The sequence below is a fragment of the Seriola lalandi genome, unplaced genomic scaffold (genome assembly GCF_002814215.2).
Source record: "Seriola lalandi dorsalis isolate HSWRI2012SDOR001 ecotype SW California unplaced genomic scaffold, Sedor1 jcf7180002054494, whole genome shotgun sequence".
NCBI classification, from domain to species: domain Eukaryota; kingdom Metazoa; phylum Chordata; class Actinopteri; order Carangiformes; family Carangidae; genus Seriola; species Seriola lalandi.
The window spans coordinates 356,308-378,036 of NW_019525047.1; the positions used below are offsets into that span (position 1 = coordinate 356,308).

Here is a 21,729-nt window from a genome sequence, read left to right on the forward strand (position 1 = left end):
GGGGGGGGTGTCTGTACTCTCAGACACTCATTTTGAAGTCAACACACTTAGAAGTTTGAAAGCCTGTCTCTTCAATATGCATTGTTACTGCGGTGGATGAAACAGAATGTATTTGCTCTCTAACTTTCTCATCCAGCTGCCTTGAATAGATCTTTCTTTTCAATACCCCCTCATCAAAACATGTTCCATTGTTCTGAAGTGCAGATGGAGGGCAGAACGTATCTGAATCTAATCAAAGTGCAGTAAATGACTCTGCGCGCAGCTGTCTGTGCAGAATCACAAACCTCCGATAGCCAATTTTTTTTTTTTTTTTTTTTTTGTGTGTTGACACACGGGCCCATAAGAGCGTAATGCAATCACAGAGATAATTGTCCAAGTTTCGTGGTGTTAATTTGCAGTGTTAATAATCACATTAACTTGCTGTAGGTATCAATATAATTACAAATGTAATCACACTTCCCAATCAGCCAGTTGTAGCTTCCTTTGAACTTACTATGAAAATGAGGCTCAAATAGGATACTGAAATAATGAGATGGTTTGACAAAGTGGAATGATAACGCTGGTGCCACAATCACTGTGGAAAAAAAAAAAACAGAAAGGGAAGAAATCTTCTGGAAAACTGCTTTATTTTTTGGACACACTAAGCCTCTGTACGATGAACGTGTTATAATAAAAGACCAAAGTCTCGGACCTTATCCATGTTTGTTTGTCAAAATATGAATTGTGCTGACTGACCTCCTGAAACACTTCTCAAGTTTTGTTTGTCTAGAGTCAGCAGGAAGTCTAACAACAGACAGGAGGAAGCAGGCCACTGCTGAGGAAAAAAAAAAGAGTCAGTGATGTGCTCTGCTGCGGTCTGGGAAACGGGAACAAGGAGAGTGGCAGTGGAGTGCTGGCCGCTGATTAGAAGCCAACCGGAGCCGAGCAGATAAGAGAGAATGGACATCATAATCAGCTGCCACAGAGAAAGACAGAGAGAATGAAGTTCAGTTCAGGCGGAAAATGAGGAAGGAACATTGTCAGGTCGTCTTTGTGTGCTCCCCACTTTGGCCAGGAAAATATAGTTTCAGGGCTAGCATGTGCAGAGATAAGTCGGGGACTGATAGAAGCTCCACCAACACCACCTGCCCTGTGTTTCCTTCCCTCTCTCTCTCTCTCTCTTCTCCCCAGCGGCCTCGCGTGAATGAGGGCCACAGAAATGGCTTCTCTCCAACCCACCCAGGGTCCAATCAGAGAGCTTGTTGTCTGCAAAGTCCTCTCAACATGAGCCAATCAGATAGGGGTGTCTCGGGTGCTGTCCACAGGCATAAAGAAACCAGAGTAATGGCTGCCCACTGCTGGGTTGAACAGTGGTTTAGAGCAGCCTAACCACGGGATCTAATGCTGCTTTGATGAGATATGAAACAGCCAATCACAGGAGCTGTATAAAAACCTGCCAGATTTTTAGCAAAACAAATGCTGCTGATAACCGCTCCTCATCAAGCCGATGCACTGCACTGTGCTCCAGTAATGAGTCAAAAGTTTTATGCACTGTCTGCTCCATCATTGTCAATGGTGCTGCCATAAGAGGCTGACAAGATATCAATGAGGGGAACATTTTTACCCAAAATAAACTCCTTGCTTCTGTTAGGACCGCAGGCCGAACCGTAAATGGCATGAATCATATCAAGGTCATAGTTTAAAATATATAACCAAAGCTGCCTTATTGCAGGGCAGAGAGGGCAGGTTTTATGAATTAATCTGTCTCACCTCTCCGCTGACTCCTATTTTGAATCGCTAAAAGCCCCTGTCAAAACCGTCTGCTTGAATTAATGATCGCTAATGTCAGCCGAGCTGGGAGTTTGGCTGCGGCCCATCCCCGGGTCGCGCGGACAACGTTGTGCCGGCTGACGATTTGCCAGCTTCAGAAACCTGTTACAGTCCGATCCATAATTTCATAAACGCACTCTGAAATGGTCCCGTCTCCGTGGCAGCGGTGTAATCAATCAGAGTGTGTACCTTAAGCGGAGACCTACAACAATCAAGTGCAGCACCCTGGGAGTGCAATATAGTAGTGCAACCAAAAAATACAAGAAGTAATGGATTTCTGAGCTGTCGTCCTGCTGAACCCTAATGCTTTGAATATCGACTTGGCTTCATGGCAGGTTGGTTTATTATTACCCACTGCCATTTCCCTCAGGATTCCCTTTCCATTAAACAAGGGACAATCCTGGCCTAGCTGAGTGATGGGATTTGGGAACAGGTACAAAAAGAAAGAATTAGGTTGCCCTCCAGCACAGGGAGCTGGGACTGGGGCTCACACATGCAGAACGGACACAAACAAGACCGGGAAAGAGAATGTGCTGTAAGACAAAGCAGCAGACAAAGAAATTGGTTGACAGCAGTGAAAGAAAAAGAAGTAGGATTTAAATAGAGTTTGCGTGTTTCTGGGAGAAGCGAGGGTTGAGGACGCGTACCCTACATATCTCATGCCCACCGTGCATCTGTGTTGATTCTGCTGCTTAGCATGACAGTCGTTTGGGAGCTGCTCAAAGGGGGACAGATCTGGATGGAGAGCCAGGCCCGCTGGTCTCCAGGGCGCACCGAGGGAAATATGTTGGGCCCTCAGCCAGAGGGCTTCGCATCCGCAGCGGAGAGGACCATCACTGCGAGTCATAGCTGAATACCGACAAGAAAGGGGCTACAGCTTTTTCAGTAGGGCCTCCAGATGTTCCATTCAGCAGGGAAGAGGCCCCTTTGTGAGTGTTTTTTTTTTGTTTGTGTTTGTGCTACTGTGCATTTTCGACAGCCATCCATCCTTCTCTCTCTTTCGCTGTAAGAGGGAGTGGTATCAAGCCCTATTGTTTTTATTCAATTAGCTGTCATTACCAACCGCAGTTTGATTACTGAGTTCATTTGGCTGGTGGCGAACAATGGAGGCAGCAAGCTGTCTTTTCATCCACCCTGCCACCAATATTGTCTTCCCTGCTGGAGAGAATTAAATGGGGCTTGTCTGTGAGGGATGAGGCGCACACGGCAAAACCAATGCTTTGCCTAATTCTTCTGGACGTCCCGATGTCCACAAACACCAGAGGACACGGAGCCAAGAGGGCTGGATAGAAAGGAACTGCATATTCTTCAGCGATTAACAACCTGGGAGAGCTGCAGGAGAAGACAAATGCGGAGCTACATCGATTTCACCATTATAATGAGCGCCATTCAATCATGCCAAATCCACAGGGGCCTACGAGCAACATTAGGAGGTCAGTGCCTCTGAATGGCACAGGAAACAACAATCCATAAATGATCTATTTAATGTACTGATATAAAAGAAAAAGGACATTTCACAAATTGACATCTGAGTGCTTTCCCAGAATTCCCCAACCTTGCTCCACCATTTTGTTAATTAGGTAGTTTGCTAATTTTCCTTTCAGCAGTGTCCCCCCCCCCCCCTTTTTGTTCAGCCGGGACTTAATTGTTTAGGCTTTTAGCAACCAAAGCCCTGTTGGAGCACTCACCTCTCTTGTTCCAGCCTCATCCGCAGGGTCTCCTCTTCTGACGCCTGCATGTCCTCGGCTTTAGATTTACTGGAACTCTTCCTCTCCATCCTGTCCCCTGGCCGCTCATCCCTCCGGTGCTTTACAAACCTGAGTAAAAGAGAAGGGCAGAGTGGATTTAATTGAGGCCCAGGCTTTCATTTCTTTCTTTTTTTTTTACAGCAGCAAGTCTATTCCTTTGTCCAGGAATTTCATTTGAAATACTCAGTAGGAAATTAAAGTGTCAAACTGTCAAAATCTTCAGATTGGGTTTGTAGAGGGGAAACAGCTCAGGAGTCTCCCTAGGCACCCATTGGTTATTGGAAGAAGAACTTGGCCTTCCTCATATAAATGTAATCAAAATGCAGCAAGCCATATCAGAAAATAACTCAAGACTCCATCCAGGACAGCAGAAAGGATTCAGTGTGCGGTGTTGATAGTAAAGTCAGTGGCTGGGAGAGCTCAATGCGCTGCTGCTGAACAAAACACAAGCAAATAGAAAACATCTCTATCATCGCTGAAAGTACACACAAAACAGAAATGAGAACAGAAGTGTTTCCAAGAGGACACAACAAAGCGGTTAACCCAGCTGGGATGCGCCTGTCGTTCAATGCTTTGTTACTTTTGAAGTTATTGAAGTCGGCTTCTCATCGGCGGTGTTGGAAAATGGGCTAAAATTTATTTTAACGTTGTGATCAAATATTATTGCAGATATCTGCTGTTAACTTAGCCTTAGCCTTTTGCTTATTATTAGCTTGTCAATTCATCCCCTGTTCAAAGAGGGGATGAGCTCCCCGTCTCCCCTCCCTCAGCTGTGGAGTTTACTCAGAGTGAGGGGAGCGGTGGCAGCTCATGATTTAGTTTGAGCACGGAGGGAACAAACTACCTGCAACCCGGGCAAAATGTAGGTGAAGGAAGTGGCATCATTTGTAACTTTCTAGGCGGTGTCGCAAACTTTTACATTTTAATGACGGGAGTGACACACCGGTGGCAGTAAATCCGTGACAGCTTTACAGGAGGTGAGAATAAGCCAAGCCGATGATCGTAAATTCCTCTGGTCGGCCGAGCTCGGTGCTCGGCAAATAAATGACTGGAGACTCTGGCTGTGTGAGGGGTGTGAGAAAATGATGAGGAATAGAAAATAGAAAGGATGCATTCAGTTGACAGGGGTATAGTGCATTTACAGGGCTCCACACACACATATTGTCTAACTCCACTTGCCGAGACTTTATTATTCACAACAATGTGCTTGTGCATAACACTAAGATCAGATGCCAACTTTATACATGTGCATAGAATTTAGGGATAAAAGATAAACTCTCTGATGAGACCAAGAACAGGAAAAGGCAATATCATGAAAGCGTGATGTCATTTCCTGTTGCTCCACAATGAGGCCAGCTGTGGAGGAAGTGCTAAACGGCAGGATACAGAAAAAGGAAGTATTACAGACAGATATCCAGGAAGTGCACATGATGGTCATTTTGCACATGGACATAGACGCACATCTGTACACCATATAGAGCAGATTCAACTTTACTGTATCCTCTGTGATACATGGTGCGTGGTTCTCATATGCACCTGCAAAGCCTAATTAAATAAGTCTATGCAGAACGAAACCACCTGAACACCATGACGATACACGCTGGTGACTGTACCAAAACCTTGAAAAGTGCAGTAGAGGGATTATTTTACGAAAGAGGCGAGGATCGGTCACTTCATAGACATGAATGTTGTATTTGAGGTTATGGTGGATGATTATAATTGCTCAACAAAGACCATAAATTAAAACCAAGTCAGATTCAAAGGTAAATATTGAAAGCTTAGAAGAAGGATGGTACAAACTGTGTGTAAATGAGAGGTTTGGGAAAACTTGACTCACTTTTTCATTACATCTCAAATCAAAAGCAGAGAACAAGGCACTCGGCAACTGCTGGAGGATATGAGGTGACCTGGAGGCAAAAAGCCAGTACAATATGACAATATGAATATGATTATAAGCTCTGGAGATGATATGCAATCCTGTTTTGATTGCATATCATCTCAACTGTTCTGAAATGCATCTCGGCAACGATAGAGAGATTACATATGGACAGGAAAGAAACAGTATCTGGCTAAAATACTGCCTGAGGAAAAGTTGAGAATGTTCCGATGGAATCGGGGAAACATAGACAATTAAATGAACTGAAATGCTGAGCAGGAAACCTAACTTCTTTTAAACAAGGAACTACTGGAAATGAGAACGTGCATTCATTTCTGTATTATGTTTTTGAACTACTGTCACGTTACTGGCTTCAAATGTGAAAACTCAATAAACAATTTAAGTGCTGCAAACCTTGTATGTTTGATTTTTGACTTTTGAATGTCAAGCCGGTGGAAACCAGGCCACTTATATGAACAAATATGATGATTGTAAAGACAAGGCAATAACAGGAAGTGTACGGGCATGAGGGCATTTGGCCACAAGTGAAAAGAAATTCAATAAATATAATCAGAGTAAAGGACTGGATTTTTATTGAGTGTTTATATAACATAATTTAACTGGATGTTCCGGCATTGTACACACTGACTTGTATGATGTTGCACGTGGGCTTTTTTTTTCGAGCAGTCCCGTTCAATTTGAGGCGGCGGGACAGGAGGAAGCATTAAGCTCTGCAGTCTCCCAGCCCCACGGTGCTTCACCCCCAGTTTATTTTTACCTTCCTCAGAGCTGAGCTTTATTTGACAGTTTGAAAACTTTCTCCGAAAGCAGAGAAAAAAAAAAAAGAAAAAAAAAAATCACATCAGACAAGGTTGACTTTGGGCCAGTGGACGTGAATAAATTCATGAAATGGGAGACTGTTTCCCCTCACAGATGTTTATTATTCAACTTTACATTAAAAGCAGCCAGGAGCTTTGTGCAAATGGCTTCTCTGTGGTAGCGGCTGCTTTGGAAGTGTAATCTTTTGAATTTGCTGTGGCCTGGTGGGAGATCCCAGTTTGTGGCTGCGCAGGGAGCCCAGAGGAGGCAGAGGGAGTGATATGTGGGTTCTTTTGTACCACAGATAGCATACATTACCTGATTAATTAATCAACAAATGGCTCTGGTAAGGCATAAAACTCCAGGCTGGGGCTGGGAATGCTTATAATAGCGAAGCTGCTATCTATCACCAGGGCAGGTGGCAGCTTCCCTCACCTCACTTCAAAGACTTTCATTAACTTCCTGAGGAAAATTCACCTTCCTCTTTTCCTTTCTCCAACCCCCCCCCCCCCTTTTAAAAAAAAACAAAAAAAAAAAAAAACGAAAAAAAACAAACAAAAAAAAAAACATAAAATAACCGTAAGGGAGACAAACTTCTGCCTTCAGCATTTTTTCTTCTTCTTCTGGATCGACATTAATACAGTTTGGGATTTGTCATAGTGGAACATATTGGCGGATTAGACTGAGCAGGACCCTGGGCGTGTAGTAGTTCCCATATGAAAGGCTATTCCCCCATCGCCGGTGGCTTGAGAAGGAGGGCCCACATCAAAGCGGAGGCGGGGGAAAGGGACGATCCTACCAGAGCTATTAGAAGGCTCGGGACACTTGCCGGTTCATTGGCAACATGGCTCTGCCCTTCACTTGAACAGCCTGAGCCCCGCCAGTGGGGACCATCGTGGAACACAGGATTAGCCACCAAACCATCAATGACGCACAAACTCCAATGTAATAATTCTACACTTAACATTTTCTGAGCAGGGAGAGAGCTGAGAGAGCCGCGGCAGCACCAGTGTGTGTGTGTGTGTGTGTGTGTGTGTGTATAAAACTACAAACTGTCCTGACTTTCACACCTGTCTCTGGGAGATAAGTGTCTCATTTGAGAAACAAAGGGAATCAGATATAAAACAGGAATTACTCTGAGTTCATCTGTGTCAGGAGGGAAGAAAGAAACTTGTTTCTATGAAAACTCTGGAGCCAGTATTGGCACATTGGCATTAATCAGGGCTGGCAGCAGGATACTTGTATTGAGAGTGAGGTTGTTGGGGCCTTGATAATAAGATATTGATTGGCAGCTGCAACTCATGGGTAGAATGACAATGGAGCACCTATAGTATACATTGCAGTTTGGCAGTTTTTTTGGAATGCAGTTGCACAGCAGTAAAAATACAAACTAGGAATTTTCATTGTATTGTTTAATATCATTTTAATTCCACAGAAGTACGTCAGCTATTTGATTTGAGCACGACCACTCATTCTCAACCATGCAGCACAGCAGCAGACCATGTTACCTAAAACCCCTACTAACTAGCCTTTTTCCAGAAGAAGTAGAAAGTGGACGTCTGAATTAAGATTATTCTGCTAAATAGCTATTTGACTTGCAATGGTCGCTATTTGAGCAACAGCTGGACGTGTCCATTCAAGCCAGTTGAACAATGATAAGCCATTTACATCCTCATAAAGCTCCGATCTTCTACTGCTTCAGTCCACTGGACCGAAACTCTGTTTAATGATCCGTTCCTAAGCATCTATCTCGCTGTGGCAGACAGCAGGTAAGAGTGATGAATACACAAATGCACCGGGGCTCTCGAAAAAAGACAAAGAACAAATGGGAAGAGAGATGTAGATCGCACAACCACCTGGGTAGAGGGACACTCGGTGAAGATTACATGAGCGCAAACACACAACAGCTGTGTAAGATCCCGGTTTGATCAGTAGGTTAGTGATATGCACACAGAATCTAGATATGACCTTTAGGCTGCATTCACAGCTCGAGCTGCTGTGTGCTATTCATCACTGTTTGCTCTTCATGATGTCTGATTGGCCATTAAACATCATTTAGATACGCTAACATGTGTCAGCCATATATGATGTATGCTTTATTAATGCTATAATCGCCACTGATGCAATGAAACATTGAGAGTAAAATTGAAGTGTTCAATCAAAGTGCAGTGGCTTAGGCATCTACTGACAGCGTCTCATAAAATAAAATGTTTTCAAATACTGATGCACATTAGACATAGCTTAATGTATGACTGGGCTTTACTGTATGTATCTGCTTTCGCTAGAAAAGAAGTCAGTAAATATGTATTCCATTCAATGTGATACATCATCTTAGATCACTGAAAACAGAAGGGTTTATACCACAAGCAGTGGATGCCTCATACATCATCTTCATTGATTTACAGGGTAATAATACCTCAAGGCTGCAGCACAACAGAGGAGTAAAAAAAAACCAAAGACAGAATTTCCACAGAGGGGGAAAAAAAAGGAAATTATGCAAAGCCTCAAAGCCAGTTTGATTGTTACAATCATTTAATCTGCGGAGTAGATTTGAGAGAAGCAAATCTGTTTTGACATCCTCTGTGGGGAATTTTTGTGGTTTGCTCACAGGAAGTTGCAAACCTGGGGAGAGAGGACAGCGGCGAGAGCTTCCTCTGACATCCGTGGGTTTTAAAAGTGAATGAAAAGACGTAGTGGGCCGCCGCCTGCTCTAACCTCACAACATCCACCCGTCATATGATGTGCTCCATCTTTTGATATTATTCAAACCTGCAAATGGAACAGGTGAGTCAGAAAGAAAAAAAAAATGACGGCATCAGTCTATCAGTTTGAGTAAGTGATGAGAGGATAATTTCAAGGGCAGACAGAGAGAATCATTATGGTTTCTGCTCGGCGAACCTGAAAGTTAATCCAAATCTCCCAGGGCAAAGTCCCCCACAGACGTCTGATGTGGTGCCTGAGCCCACATCCCCTGAAACTGTATTTGTCACTGTCAAGGAGTAAATAAATAACTATGCCTCCACCCCCCACGCTCCACCCCCCCTCTGCATTTCATTGTGACAATCCATAAAGCACCATAAAAGAAATAAGCTTTTTTTCAAGAGATATTATTATCACCTTATTGATGGCTAAAAGTACACAGAAGAAAGGTAAGACAAGGCACACACACACACCCACAAACAAACAAGGGCATGGCGACATGAAGAGGTGCATGATTTTTTACACGGCGCTGCATCCAGGGCAAAACCCTGACAGTGGCATGTAATTTTAATAGTGCCTTGTTAGGAAGGTGAGGCTGTTGGATTTGTCCGTCCTCCTCAAGTGTTGTTGCAGCTGTGGCGAGAAAACACTCTCTACCTGTGGTGAATCGCACAGACAGCCTTGTAAAAATATCCAATAAGACAGTCAGAGAAAGACAAAAGGGAATTTTTCTTGCCTATGAATCACACTGTGACCCTGCGATTGTTAACAAGCCTTAAAGGGGCATCGCTATCATCGAGTGGCCTTAATGTTGCCAACCACCAGTTTCCAGGGACACCAACCCCAGAGAAGTATGGGAGGATGTTCTGCAGTCATTCTTCCGGCTTCAAGCCACCACCAGACGATTATCTTCTTCCCTGCGGAACTCATTATCTGCAACCTGTAATGTCAGTCAGCGCTTTCCCCGCTCAGCCAGACTTCTTTTAAACTACAATCTACTATTAGACGCATCTGTTAAAGGAAGTAAAAGCTTTTTACTTAAGACAGCAACCAGAGATTCATCAGTGAATGTCAGGATAGGGTAACACCTCTTAGGAAACGCCCCATCTAGTGGTTCATGATATGGATTGTGCCTATAAAATAACACAACTCTTAATGCAGTTGCACATTCCTTTGCCTTTTTACAGGGACTCTGCCTCTTACAGGTCACTGCAAGATATGACATCTCTCTGCTTTCACTTCAGTGGACAAAGGCTCGCGCACACTGAACCAATCGATTTCCTCCTGAGGAGGGGAGGGGGTGTAGAGGAGGAGGAGGGGGTTTGTTGATTGGCTGCAGCTCTGGAGGGAAGCCAGCCCTAATTCCTCCACCGACGGTGTGAAAACAGTGGGGAGAGGTACAGGAGGAGAGGGGATAGGAGTCGAAATGGTTCATGCCGGGTGGGAAAGCGGCGTGCACCGCACTGTGGAGGCATGACATGCATTTATTCATGACATCAGGCCGAGCCCCAGTAGGGGGACGGTGTCACAGGCGAGACGGAGCCAAAATGATTCTCACCAGAAACTTCTGCGACTCTCAGGTCTCCCAGCTGAGCAAAGAACACACCGTCACGTTCAGAATACTCGGTTTCAGTGACGCTCTACGTGGCGTTTCACCGCACCAAAACAATGAAAAAGGAAAAACAATTTGCAGGTACATGAATTGTATCCCATCTCAGATCATTGTATTTAAATGACAGTCTTTTTCTCAAGCAATAACACTGTCCCCCCCTTGTTTACCATAAAGAGGTTATTCTATGGAAATGAAGATTTTCTGGCTGGAATACAGATGCATAGAAATTGATGCTATAATACCCTTTCAGAAAATTGTTTTCATCCTTAGATTTATCTTTTCTTTCCTGCTGTGTCAGTCAGTATTTTCAGTTATTTTTGTTACTCTCCCTCCATCTGTTTTTCCCCCCTCTCTTCACACTTCTCTTTCAGACTTTATCTTTCTGCCTAGCACTGTTTTTCTTTCAAGCCTGTATGTGTGTCCAATCGCCTGATCAACAACTGCATTCCAGCACTTGTCTACTTGTTAGTAGACATAGATAAGCAAAGTCAAACAGAGCTTTTTACCTACCACCAACATCCCTGAGGAGGAGGAGGAGAAGAGGAAGGGTGAGGACTAAAATAAATACATGTGTGTGAAAAATGGTCAGTCACAGAGAGCCGTGAGGCTATTTTTGGGTGGTATCCCATCCTACAGATACTTCATTGTTTGTTTGTGCCATTATATGTGAATATGTGTGTGTGTGTGTGTGTGTGTGTGTGTGGAGGAGGGTATGGTAGATTTTCAACACTCTTGTAACAGAGTTAATCCGCTCTTATTGAGAAATGTCCTCTCTAGCCACAGACAGCCGACAGAATATAGACGCACAGAGCTGCAGCAACATCCAAGATGATGGAATTACATCAGAGTGAATGGCTGATTTTCTCTGCCTTTAAACTAACAACATCAGTATCAAAGCAACTGTTGAACTGAATAAGTGTGTGTGCATGTGTGTGTGTGTGTGTGTGTGTGTGTGTGTGTGTGTGTGTGTATGAATGTAAGTTTATAAATGTAGATCTAAAAGTTCTTGCATGTGAGTGGGCCTTGTGTGTTTCCAAGCTGGAAAAAAAATATGCATTTATCAGACTGTGTGCCAATTATTCATATTTTAGCAACAGCAGGTACACACAAGCATCTGTGTGTGTGTGTGTGTGTGTGTGTGTTTTATCTATATGTGTGTGCCTGTATATCAAGGGACAGCTTGGCTTGTCCATATTTCAAACAGCCTGTGCAATACAAAGGACGAGGCCCAGCCCAACATGATTGCCTTTAATGTTTCACATAAATCACTTAGTTGTGTGTGTGTGTGTGTGTGTGTGTGCACGTGTGTGTGTGTGAAGACGGGAGGGGTGTTTTTACACACGCTCAAAGGAACGATTCAAATCCCTGACACCACTGATTAAAGCCTCTCATTACAACACAAATAAACAGTCCAAACGCATTCATACATCCATTTGTTAAAGTGTATGAGTGCAGTGAGTGGGGAGTTTCTGAAGGACAATTTACATAGAAACACTTCAGCGGCTCGGAGGGAAGTTCAGGTGTTGGGGTAGGCTGTGTGTGTGTGTGTGTGTGTGTGAGTGTATTCCAATCCTGAAAAAGCAATGTGGTGTTATTTGAGTTGCTGACATTTGTTCCACACATAATCATCCTGCACACTTTCTTTCTCTAACTGTACACATAAACAGACAAACGCAAAAGTTGCAAAAATGCCTTGGTCAGAAGAAACCCATGCAGAAGCAGAAACACCATGACCATATACACTACATATGCACACTCACATTTGGTTAAAGCCTAACCAACCTAACCCACACACACACAGGGATAGAGATGGGGTGGGGGTGGGGGGCAGTGCTGCGGTTTCTCAGTGGAAGAGCCACAGTAGGTGGCTCAGGCTGTGACCTAGATACAGCATGGCACACTGCATTCCTAATGGGCCATTTTGATCACTGCCACTCTCTGTATCCTCAGCCAGGCTCCTGCCGCACGCCGCAAACACAAAGACCTCAGCATTCAGCAAACACAGCCGCCAAAAGTCTGCTCAGCTCTTTTAATGACGGCAGCCACAACTGACGATGTGAAAGTACCACAGCGGGGGAAAAAAAAAGGCAACCTGAATTTTAGAATCGGAATCAGAGACTTCCACTGATTTAGAATAGGTTTTGTTGATGCATCTACTGCTCTCACTTCCAACAACTTAAACCCACGAGGACATGTAGGTGAGAGGAAATACCTTATGATTATTGTCATGACACAAGATTACCTCTTAAATTAAGTTTGCTCATCAGGCCTCCTTTCTTGTCTTCACTTGTTTTGATTATCCCTGCTTCTTGCAATTGTCTCCCAACTAATTTACATGCTGATGAGTCTGGAGACAGATGTGTTCTGTGACGCTCAAATGCCTGATTTCCAAGATGCTCGATTAAGGACAGGCGAGGGGAGAAGGGAAGCAGATTTTCTGTCTCGTAAACGTCAGGCTTTGAAATACAAGCATGGACACACACCGGCCCAAGCGTTGTGTTTGAGTCTGCTGATCCATGATATACATCCCTCCCAGTATTTAGAGAGAGAGAGAGAGAGAGAGAGAGAGAGAGAGAGAGAGAGAGAGAGAAGCGGGAGAGGTCTTTCTGTCAATGCCACAATGAATCTCCAGGGCGGCTGAGAAGGAGGAGGGAAGAGGGACGAGATATGGGCGGATGTATGGAAAGAAAGAGGGAGGGAGTGACAGTAATTGTGAAAAAAGTGAGGATGAAAGAGAGTAGGAATGCCATGGAATCTCAGGGATAGTGGCTGTACATCACTGGCAGGGTTAGATAAATAACCCTGGACACTCCCCATCTTCTGTCTACTGGCCTTGTACAGTTGGTTGAAACTTCTGGTTCTCCAAGGCAAAATAAATCAAAACATTAGGAGAACAGGACTGTAAGTATGTCAGATTAAACATGCTGCACAAAGCATTTTTCAAGTCATGAAATCATTTAGAAACCCGTGCTACAATTACCGCAAACAAATGAGGCAGCAAGATCAATAAGAGGATTTGCAGCCACTACTCACATCCATATTGAATTTGATATTGTGAAATATCTGCTTTACTGATTTACAGCACAAAGGGGAGTTTGCCTTATAGCACAGGAAGAACATGGGGATTTGGGAAAGATTAAACTGCAAGAGTGAAAACAATCGATTGAAGAGGAAGTAACCTCTTTGTGTCAGGGAGCAGTGGGGTTTATGGGAACAATACCACTGGTATGAGATTGAGACAACAAATCAACCAAGGTGTCATCAATAAATACTACCATGGTGAAGTTGATATACCAACGCTATCGCCAGACAAGAAATCCGAGATGGACTACACTGAAAGACTCCAGATTATATTTAATGGCAGTTTCCTTTCTTACAGGATCTGGACCGAAGGTTAGTAAAGTTCAGGTTAGGCAAGTCAAATAGTGAGACGGTCTTCCTGTGAAAAAGATAACCTATAGCACATCTGTGTAAACAGCTGATCACGACCCAGAGTTACATGGAATCTTTAGGCGACCTCTACTGGCTATAGTAATTATGATGGCAGCAAACGAGGAAATCAGGTGACGTATTATATAGAGATTTTCACGAGTGGATGCAATACTCCACAGTGTTGGGGAATAACTAGTTACATTTATAAGGATTACGTAATTTAATTCCAAAACAAATGTAACTGTAAATTGTTACAGGTCATTTAACTTAAGGAAGTAATTACTTGAACTCAAACCACAATCTTTTCCTAAACTTAACCATGGCTGTTCCACAACCTTTATTGCATGTTTATTATTGTTATCATGACAATGAAGGTCCAATACACCTGCCACTGGTATACTCATAGGGGATTGTATTATTGTTACTATGAAGACGAAGGCCCTTTATACTAGTACCCTCCTATGGCTTGTATCTGAGGGTAGGGACAAACTACCTGTTTGGCTGTTTAGGTTGGAGGACTTCTTGAAAACACTTGGTTAGATTGGGTGGATGGGGTCAAACAACCATTTGGTTAAGGGTAAGAAAGCATTGTGGTCATGGTTGATGAAAAGTCAAACATTGGGAAACCTGTATTTAACCCTTGTATAATGTGCCAGCTTTACCTTCCACCTCACTACATAAAGGTCTCGCTACTTACGGGTCTGGCACTGAACACTGGGGTTGGATGTCAGAAGATACAGAAATAACCAACATGGCTGCAGTTGTTGAGGCTGAACTAGATATCATGCAGATCTGCAGCTTCAGCCTTGCATTTCCCTCCTCCCTAACTCACACATCTTGATATGGCAGGGAGAGCCCAATTAAGAATCCTTCACGACAAACACAGGGAGAAACGAAATCCTGATACAGCCATGAAAAGAATCTCCATTTCACTGACACGCTCACCAAAGACAGAGAAAAAAGATCAGAGTAGGGGAGAGAGTGAGAGAGAGAGAGAGAGAGGTGGAAAACCGGGGAAGAAAAAACAGACAATTTCACTTTACATGCCGAACACATGTCAGAGACACTGACAGAACAAGAGGAATACGGTTCCTGCCTTTAATTGGTTGTCTTTGATGGAAATCAGAAGTGTAATTCAACATCGATTGATATTACCTTAGTAATTCAAAAGCAATTTTCCTGGCTATTTTCTTCCTTGCCTTCACTGTGATTGTCTCTCTCCCACCACCCATCTTCTCACTCACATGTTAAGAGTATGCACACAACAGCAGGTGGGAACTCAGTGGATAGGAAAGGTCATTTCAGCCAAAGGCCTCTATTTCATTACATGCTAAGCCTGGTAGATGGCTGAGCAGACTAGCAATGAGTCCTACTGTAGCAGGGAGCACACTTCATTTGCATAGCACATAGGGGGAAATAAATAGGTTCTCCCATGTGCATTTCTCACCTCTGTCTCTGTAATATCAAGCATGCTTTGCATCTCTAAACCAGTTTACTTTCTCCCCTTCCTCAGACCAAAACATACATTTAATGTGGTTTATTACAGGCAGCATTAGTGATCCATTTGTACTATTTAAAAAAACAAAATGAGATTGTGCCATTTTCAGATCCTTGTACGTGCTCTTAATGTTTTCTCATTATTTTCAAATCCGCCTGTCCTCTGAGAGTTGACTTGCATTGATTGATCAAAGCGATCTGGGCCAGCGCGAAAAAAATAACATCAAAGTGGATTCAAAGTGTCTCAAAGTGTGAAAAACAAATATGAAACAGAGAGGGGGGAAGTTAAGAAACATCGGGCGGTTTCTGTTTGGAACATCAAGGTTGATGAAAAGAAAGAGAGGATGGAGAGAGAGAGAAAGAGGGGGAGGAAAGTTAGGAAGCGTAAAAGAGAGGGGAGAACATGTTAGAAGTGATGGAGAAGAGAAGAGAAGAGAAGAGAAGAGAAGAGAAGAGAAGAGAAGAGAAGGGGGGTTTCATTGGTGGGTCTGGGTGTGATTCCACTGGGGTTGGATCATTAGTAGTCATAGGCCTGGTAGAGTATGGAGGGGTGCACTGCTACACTTAATTTGAGCTCTTTAATAACACACTTTATGAATTCAGTCATGTTTGCAGCCCTCTGCCTGAGACGCAGCGTGAGAGACATCGGTGGATCTCATTTCAGGCCAACAAGATTTCAGATTCAATTAACTCCATCGTGCAACACCATGTCTTCACACACACCCATACACACACGCACACACCAGCCTCCTCACTTTTCCCCATGCTTCAAGGTCTATCTCAGAGCACTGCATGATCATTCGAAACCTAATTACTCCAGGGCTGTCTGATGGAGGCCCAGTGCTGCCCAATTACATTTGCATCGAGTGGCCTAAAGCAGAGGAAGTGCGGCCGGACAGCCAGACCCCCTTAACCGCCCCCTCCTCTTGAAACGGCCATCTCTCATTCTTGCATTGTGGTTAAAGTCAGAAAGCAGCCTCTCCTCCCCGTCCTTAATCCTATCACTCAGCCTCTCCCCGTGTCTAAATGCTTCACCCTGCCAGAAATTGACAGTGACATCTAATTCTTGACACGAGGCACAAAAGCTGTGCCTGACTTAACCTGGCGTACAGAAGAGTTTGTTGTTTTACTGTTTTTCATCTCCCGTCGCTGCACTCTGTGACGGTGGCGCTAATCTTCTCAGTGGGGGACTTTGTTGTTAGTTGTTTGGCCCCCTGCTGGGCCTCTCTGGTACATGATTGGCAGGAGAGTAATGGGATGTCACACTCTGAGGACATTTTTGTGCTCCTTTGTTTTTCCCCGAGAAGCTGAGAAAGCTGAGAAAGTTGACCCTCTCTCTCTCTGTACAGTGCCCTCGGCGACATGATATTTCTTTTAGCTGTGCAGCCATTTGAAGGTGATATTGAGGGATGACTTTGCACATGGAAAAGCTGCCAAAAGCTGCCAAAGTTCACTATTGAGTTCCATCTGAAATATTCATCCATGACGGGGGGGGAAATTTGTGGCTGACTTCATTTTCGCCTGCTACACAGGGTGGTCAAAGGGTCAGCGGCACAAAAGTGCCTCTAAAGCTGACAGGAAGTCACTCTGTTTGCTCATAAGCGCTTGGAGTGAATCCCTGCACATATGAAAACTAGCAAAGCAATTTCTGTGACCACTGACCACCCCACTGAGCTGATGTCTATTCTTGCGCCACCATCCAATCATGTGTTACGTTTTTTTTTTTGTTTTTTTTTTATGTAATCATCTTTTGCTGCATTACTTACATTCGTCACATCACTCCGGCTGCCGGTCGTTGTCACGTACAGCTTGATGCTGCGGCCCCGTGCTTGCCTTTACTACCTCAGCACAGACATTGTGATGAGCGAGGCAGAGCAACAAGAACAATTATCATTTTCTCTCAGATTACATTTAGCAGATGTCAGAGCCCACATGTGGAGGCGGCTAATTGCTGTCTCCAAATCAACTGTGGTATAATGCTACAAGCATATGTGAGCGTTTGTGGGTGTGTTGGGGAAGGTGGAGGGGAGGGGTGTGTTATATAGAGAAAGTGTGTATGTTGATCCATCAGGCACGCTCTCGGTTGTGTGTGTGTGTGAGTATAAAAAGCCAGGCTAATGTGTGTGCCATGTCGGTGTACTAATGATAAAAACGGCTTACCCGCCATCAGCTGTTCACACCCACACGAGCAGAAAGAATCATACGGACACATAGTGGCACTGGAACACGCTAACTACCCACTCTCATGCTACACATAGTTATGCTTTCATGGTGTGGTATCCATATTGTAGGCATACTCACGCATGCACGCAAATACACACACACACACACACACACACACACACGAATAATAAAGATTAAAAGACAGAGAGCATCCCTACACTCCAGCTTTCACTGCTTTCCTCTCCAATCCACACCCCTCCCTCCTGCATCTTTCCATGTAGCCTTGAGTGGGGCTGCATCCACAGGGAGGAGCGGGTAGGCGAGGTCCCAGGGGTGATGTAGGGTGGATGGGGGGGGCAAGGCTGTCACACCGAGCTCCAGTGTCGGTTGATGGCTCGGCGTGAGGCATGCCACTTATCAGATTGGTGGGGAGGGTGGGGGGTAAGAGTATGTGTGTGTGTGTGGGCGAGCAAGGGTGAGATGCCAGAGCCCATTAACACAGTCTTTTCATCTATACGCACGAATGTGAACGTGCATAACAGACTCACGCACATGCGAATTTACATGCTCGTGCTAACATGCACACAAAAAATGTACAAAGAAAAAAAAAAATCGCCAGAGATCCTCAATCCTCCCTCCAGGCAGACAGTAGCACGATGCCGTGACTGCCGCTGTAAAAAGCTCACTTCTTTTCTCATTCCCCCTCTCCCTTTCCCTTTCCTTTTCATCTTCCTTTCCCACTCTCCCTCTGTGCCCCAGTTCACTCCAGTGCACACGGCCCCTCTCTCCTTCTCACCCGATCCACCCTCCACCCCCCCTCCTCTCCCTGGCCCCCCATTCCCCATCCCAACCCCTGCCTTCCATTTTTGCAGCCTTCACACTCCTGTTTCTCCTTCATGCTGCTGTTTGCTTTTCCTACAGTATGATGCATTTTCCTCACTCTTGTCAAAAACACATTTATACACCCAGAAAAAAAAAAATCTAGATTTAGAAATACGAATGCATGACAACCTTCAGATGGCGGCTACGCAGACAATGCATAAATGCTCATCTAATGAGTCTAATTAACCCCTTACAATATTAATTTTCACTTTGTATTAACAATTGAATCCTCAGCCCTATAATAAATGAAACAGAATTGGTATTTCCAGTGCTCACACACAACATGATCACACACACACACATAAACGCATCAAGAGATGGGAGATGGGTCTTTGATGGAGGAGGTCAGTCAGTCACAGAGCAGATAACAACACCTCATTAGGCATGTTGAACGGATTCTTGCAGGCTAGGGTTGAGACATCACTGTCTGCTATAATGCTTACAGGGCCCTGGGCAAAGCTTCCAACATCTAAACAAAACTGATAGAATCGGAAAGTAACGATCACATGTTGTCCACTAGAAAGGAGATGAATAATCACGTACAGTGGTTTGGGGGTTAATGCACCGCCTTGCACTCCCCGCTATCCCACTGAATGCAGACGTGGACACAGTCATACATGCATGCAGCAGACATTCTTGAAATAACAGTGATGTCGAGCTGCCTAGGGCTCAATTTTTATCCTATGCATGCATGCACATCGTTATCCATTCATAAGATTATAAGCTATGTATCACTGGACGGTACGGGACTGTATACCAGGCAGTCTGCCATTCTATAGGCAGTACAGTATGAATCCAGAGAAGCAGGGTTGTCGGGGTTGTGCACTGCAGTGTCTTTGCTTTGGGCTTTAGGCAGTCAATTTCGTTTCCATCACGCACTTGCACACTTTCAGTCATTTTTGCACTCACAGTATTTATCTCAGTCTCTCTCTTTATCCTCCCTCTCGCTGCCTATATTAGGCCATCCTCCTTTCCCCTGGCTCTGATGTTAATGCACTCCCAATCAGGCTGTCCATTAAGTAGACGTGCACTACACGTTCATCAGGCTGTCCAAAGGCCTGCATGCAAATGAGCTCAAATTGCAGCGCGCTGCAAACTCCTTGAAATCTCCTTAGAGGGAGAAGGTGAGTGTAAGACATGCATGTGTGAGAAATGCAGGAAAAAGCGAGTGCCTGCCTGTCCATTTCATGCAAATGAAAACCACGGAGACAAGCATTACAAAGGATTAACCCAATCAGGATGTCTTTTTGATGTTTTCATGAAATGGTGAGACACTGATATGTGAAACTTGCTAATGTAAATTCTATCCGTGATCCGTACGCCTGAGAGTGTTCAGTTACTGTCAGCCAAACCCTTTTTCATGCACAGGAAAATTCTGAAATCACTGTCAAAACTTTTGCCAGAATCGCTAAAAGTGAGACACACAGCAGATCTTTCACTTTCTTTCCCTCTCCTCCCTTTTGACCGCTAGGCATTTCACATCACTCCATTTGGTTCTTTACAAAAAAAAAAAAAAGTTTGTTATTGTATCCAGTGGGACGCATTCATTCTCACCTCAGTTCCCTGCCATCTCCAACTTTCTAAACCTGTTAGGTGGATTGTGAAGGAGCGGGGAGAGAATAAAAAAGGACAGTGTAGACGTGTGGGTGTGAGAGCTGTCACAGTTTTAAGTAGAAAATTGTTTGAGGTATCAACAAGGAGTATGAGTTGCAGAAAGAAAGAGAGACAAAGCATGAAAGCTGGAGAGACACGTCGCTTCAGGAAGCTGCCTCTTTGCATTCAGGAGGCACAGGGCCTGGTGTTAAATGCACGGAGCAGGGGCGAGTGTCAGCGAGGCCTGCCACGTGCCAAATCTTAAGTGGCAGTGGCACTCAAAGATAATGAAGAACGATGATGAGGCCGAGGAGGGCACGCCGAGGGCCGGCGTGCACAACTAAAAATCACCCAGCAGCCACCAATCGGGCCAAGTACACGCGGCCACTCAAAGAGGTTTGCCAACGGCGCTGATTGGATACCGCGGAGTGTCAAATGTACATTTACTGATCCTACCACATTTCTGTGTGTGCATCCTTGTGAACATGTGTGCGTCTGCACACGTGTGCTCACGCCCGGTGTGCAACAGAATGTGAGTCTATATGAGTCATTATGCACTTACACCACGGGATGCAAAGACAGTTGAGTAAAAAAAAGAAAAGAAAAGAAAAAAAACCCACAAGAGTGAAAATAATGGAAGATAAGGAAGCTCCCCGCATTCCTCAATCGTGACCTCAAAACACACTTGTCGTCTTTATTGTTCATTACCGAGCCGTGTGCCGCGATACGCTAACTAATCCCATTAAACTAATCCACATGAAAACAACTTACGGCACGATAACGGCCCGCACTGCCTCCACCATTAATTTATGCCGTATTCAAATGTGCATGGAATTGAAATAATTAATGTGACTCCCCCCTTCTAATTTTCCTCACGGCAGAGGATACTGAATGGATACCCGAAGGATGTTTATTTTCATCTTCAGTTTTTTTGCACGTTTCTCCTACTATTGTCTATGTACACAGTGTTTGGTCCAAAGCAACATTAGTTCTTTACTGTAGGACTTGTGTTTTTGCCCATTAGTGGCTCTGCTGTGTTCTATTCCAGGCTGAAAGACTGAGTTAACAACAACTACATTTGCCAGCAGAGGTGTCTGGTTTAAATTTGCCTCCAACTTCCTGGGGTATATGAGGTGCTAACACAATGTTAAAGACTTTCAGCAGGTGTGAGTATCGCTAAATGATATGAAACCGATGTTGAATCTTTCGCTCGTGAACATTTATTTTCAAATTGATGAATATTATGGGCTGTTGAGAGCAGACTCATGGAGCCTCTCTTGGCCTCCCAAGGTAGTCTGCCTCTAAAACTTTGCAACCCGCATGATGAAACAGCCGCTGAGAATTCCAATCACACGCAAGTATTCCAATCTGCAGTTGATTTTATCATCTCCAAAGGTCTTTTATCCCCAGAACCGAATCACAGCTCCCACATTAGCACCCGTATGCGCCCTGAACATTGTCTGCTGGTTAACAAATGCTGAGCGTGTTTGGGTAGGAGGGTTGTGCACATGGGTTTATGAATAAAACATGTTGCCCCTTATTAAAAATAATCTGGCTCAAAAGTGCCAGAGGCCCTTGAGGTCGATAAACCCCCCCCC

At 44.3% G+C, this 21,729-nt stretch overlaps 1 protein-coding gene across 2 annotated transcripts in view; it reads right to left on the minus strand.

Annotated features, from left to right (window-relative positions):
- LOC111659829 (partitioning defective 3 homolog) overlaps positions 1–21,729 on the minus strand; it is a 343,091-nt gene that overhangs the window by 82,869 nt on the left and 238,493 nt on the right. For both annotated transcript variants that reach the window (XM_087175758.1, XM_023412895.2), the window contains one exon: positions 3,498–3,626. In XM_087175758.1, coding sequence (XP_087031884.1) covers positions 3,498–3,626 — 129 coding nt within the window. The remainder of the gene's footprint in view (positions 1–3,497; positions 3,627–21,729) is intronic.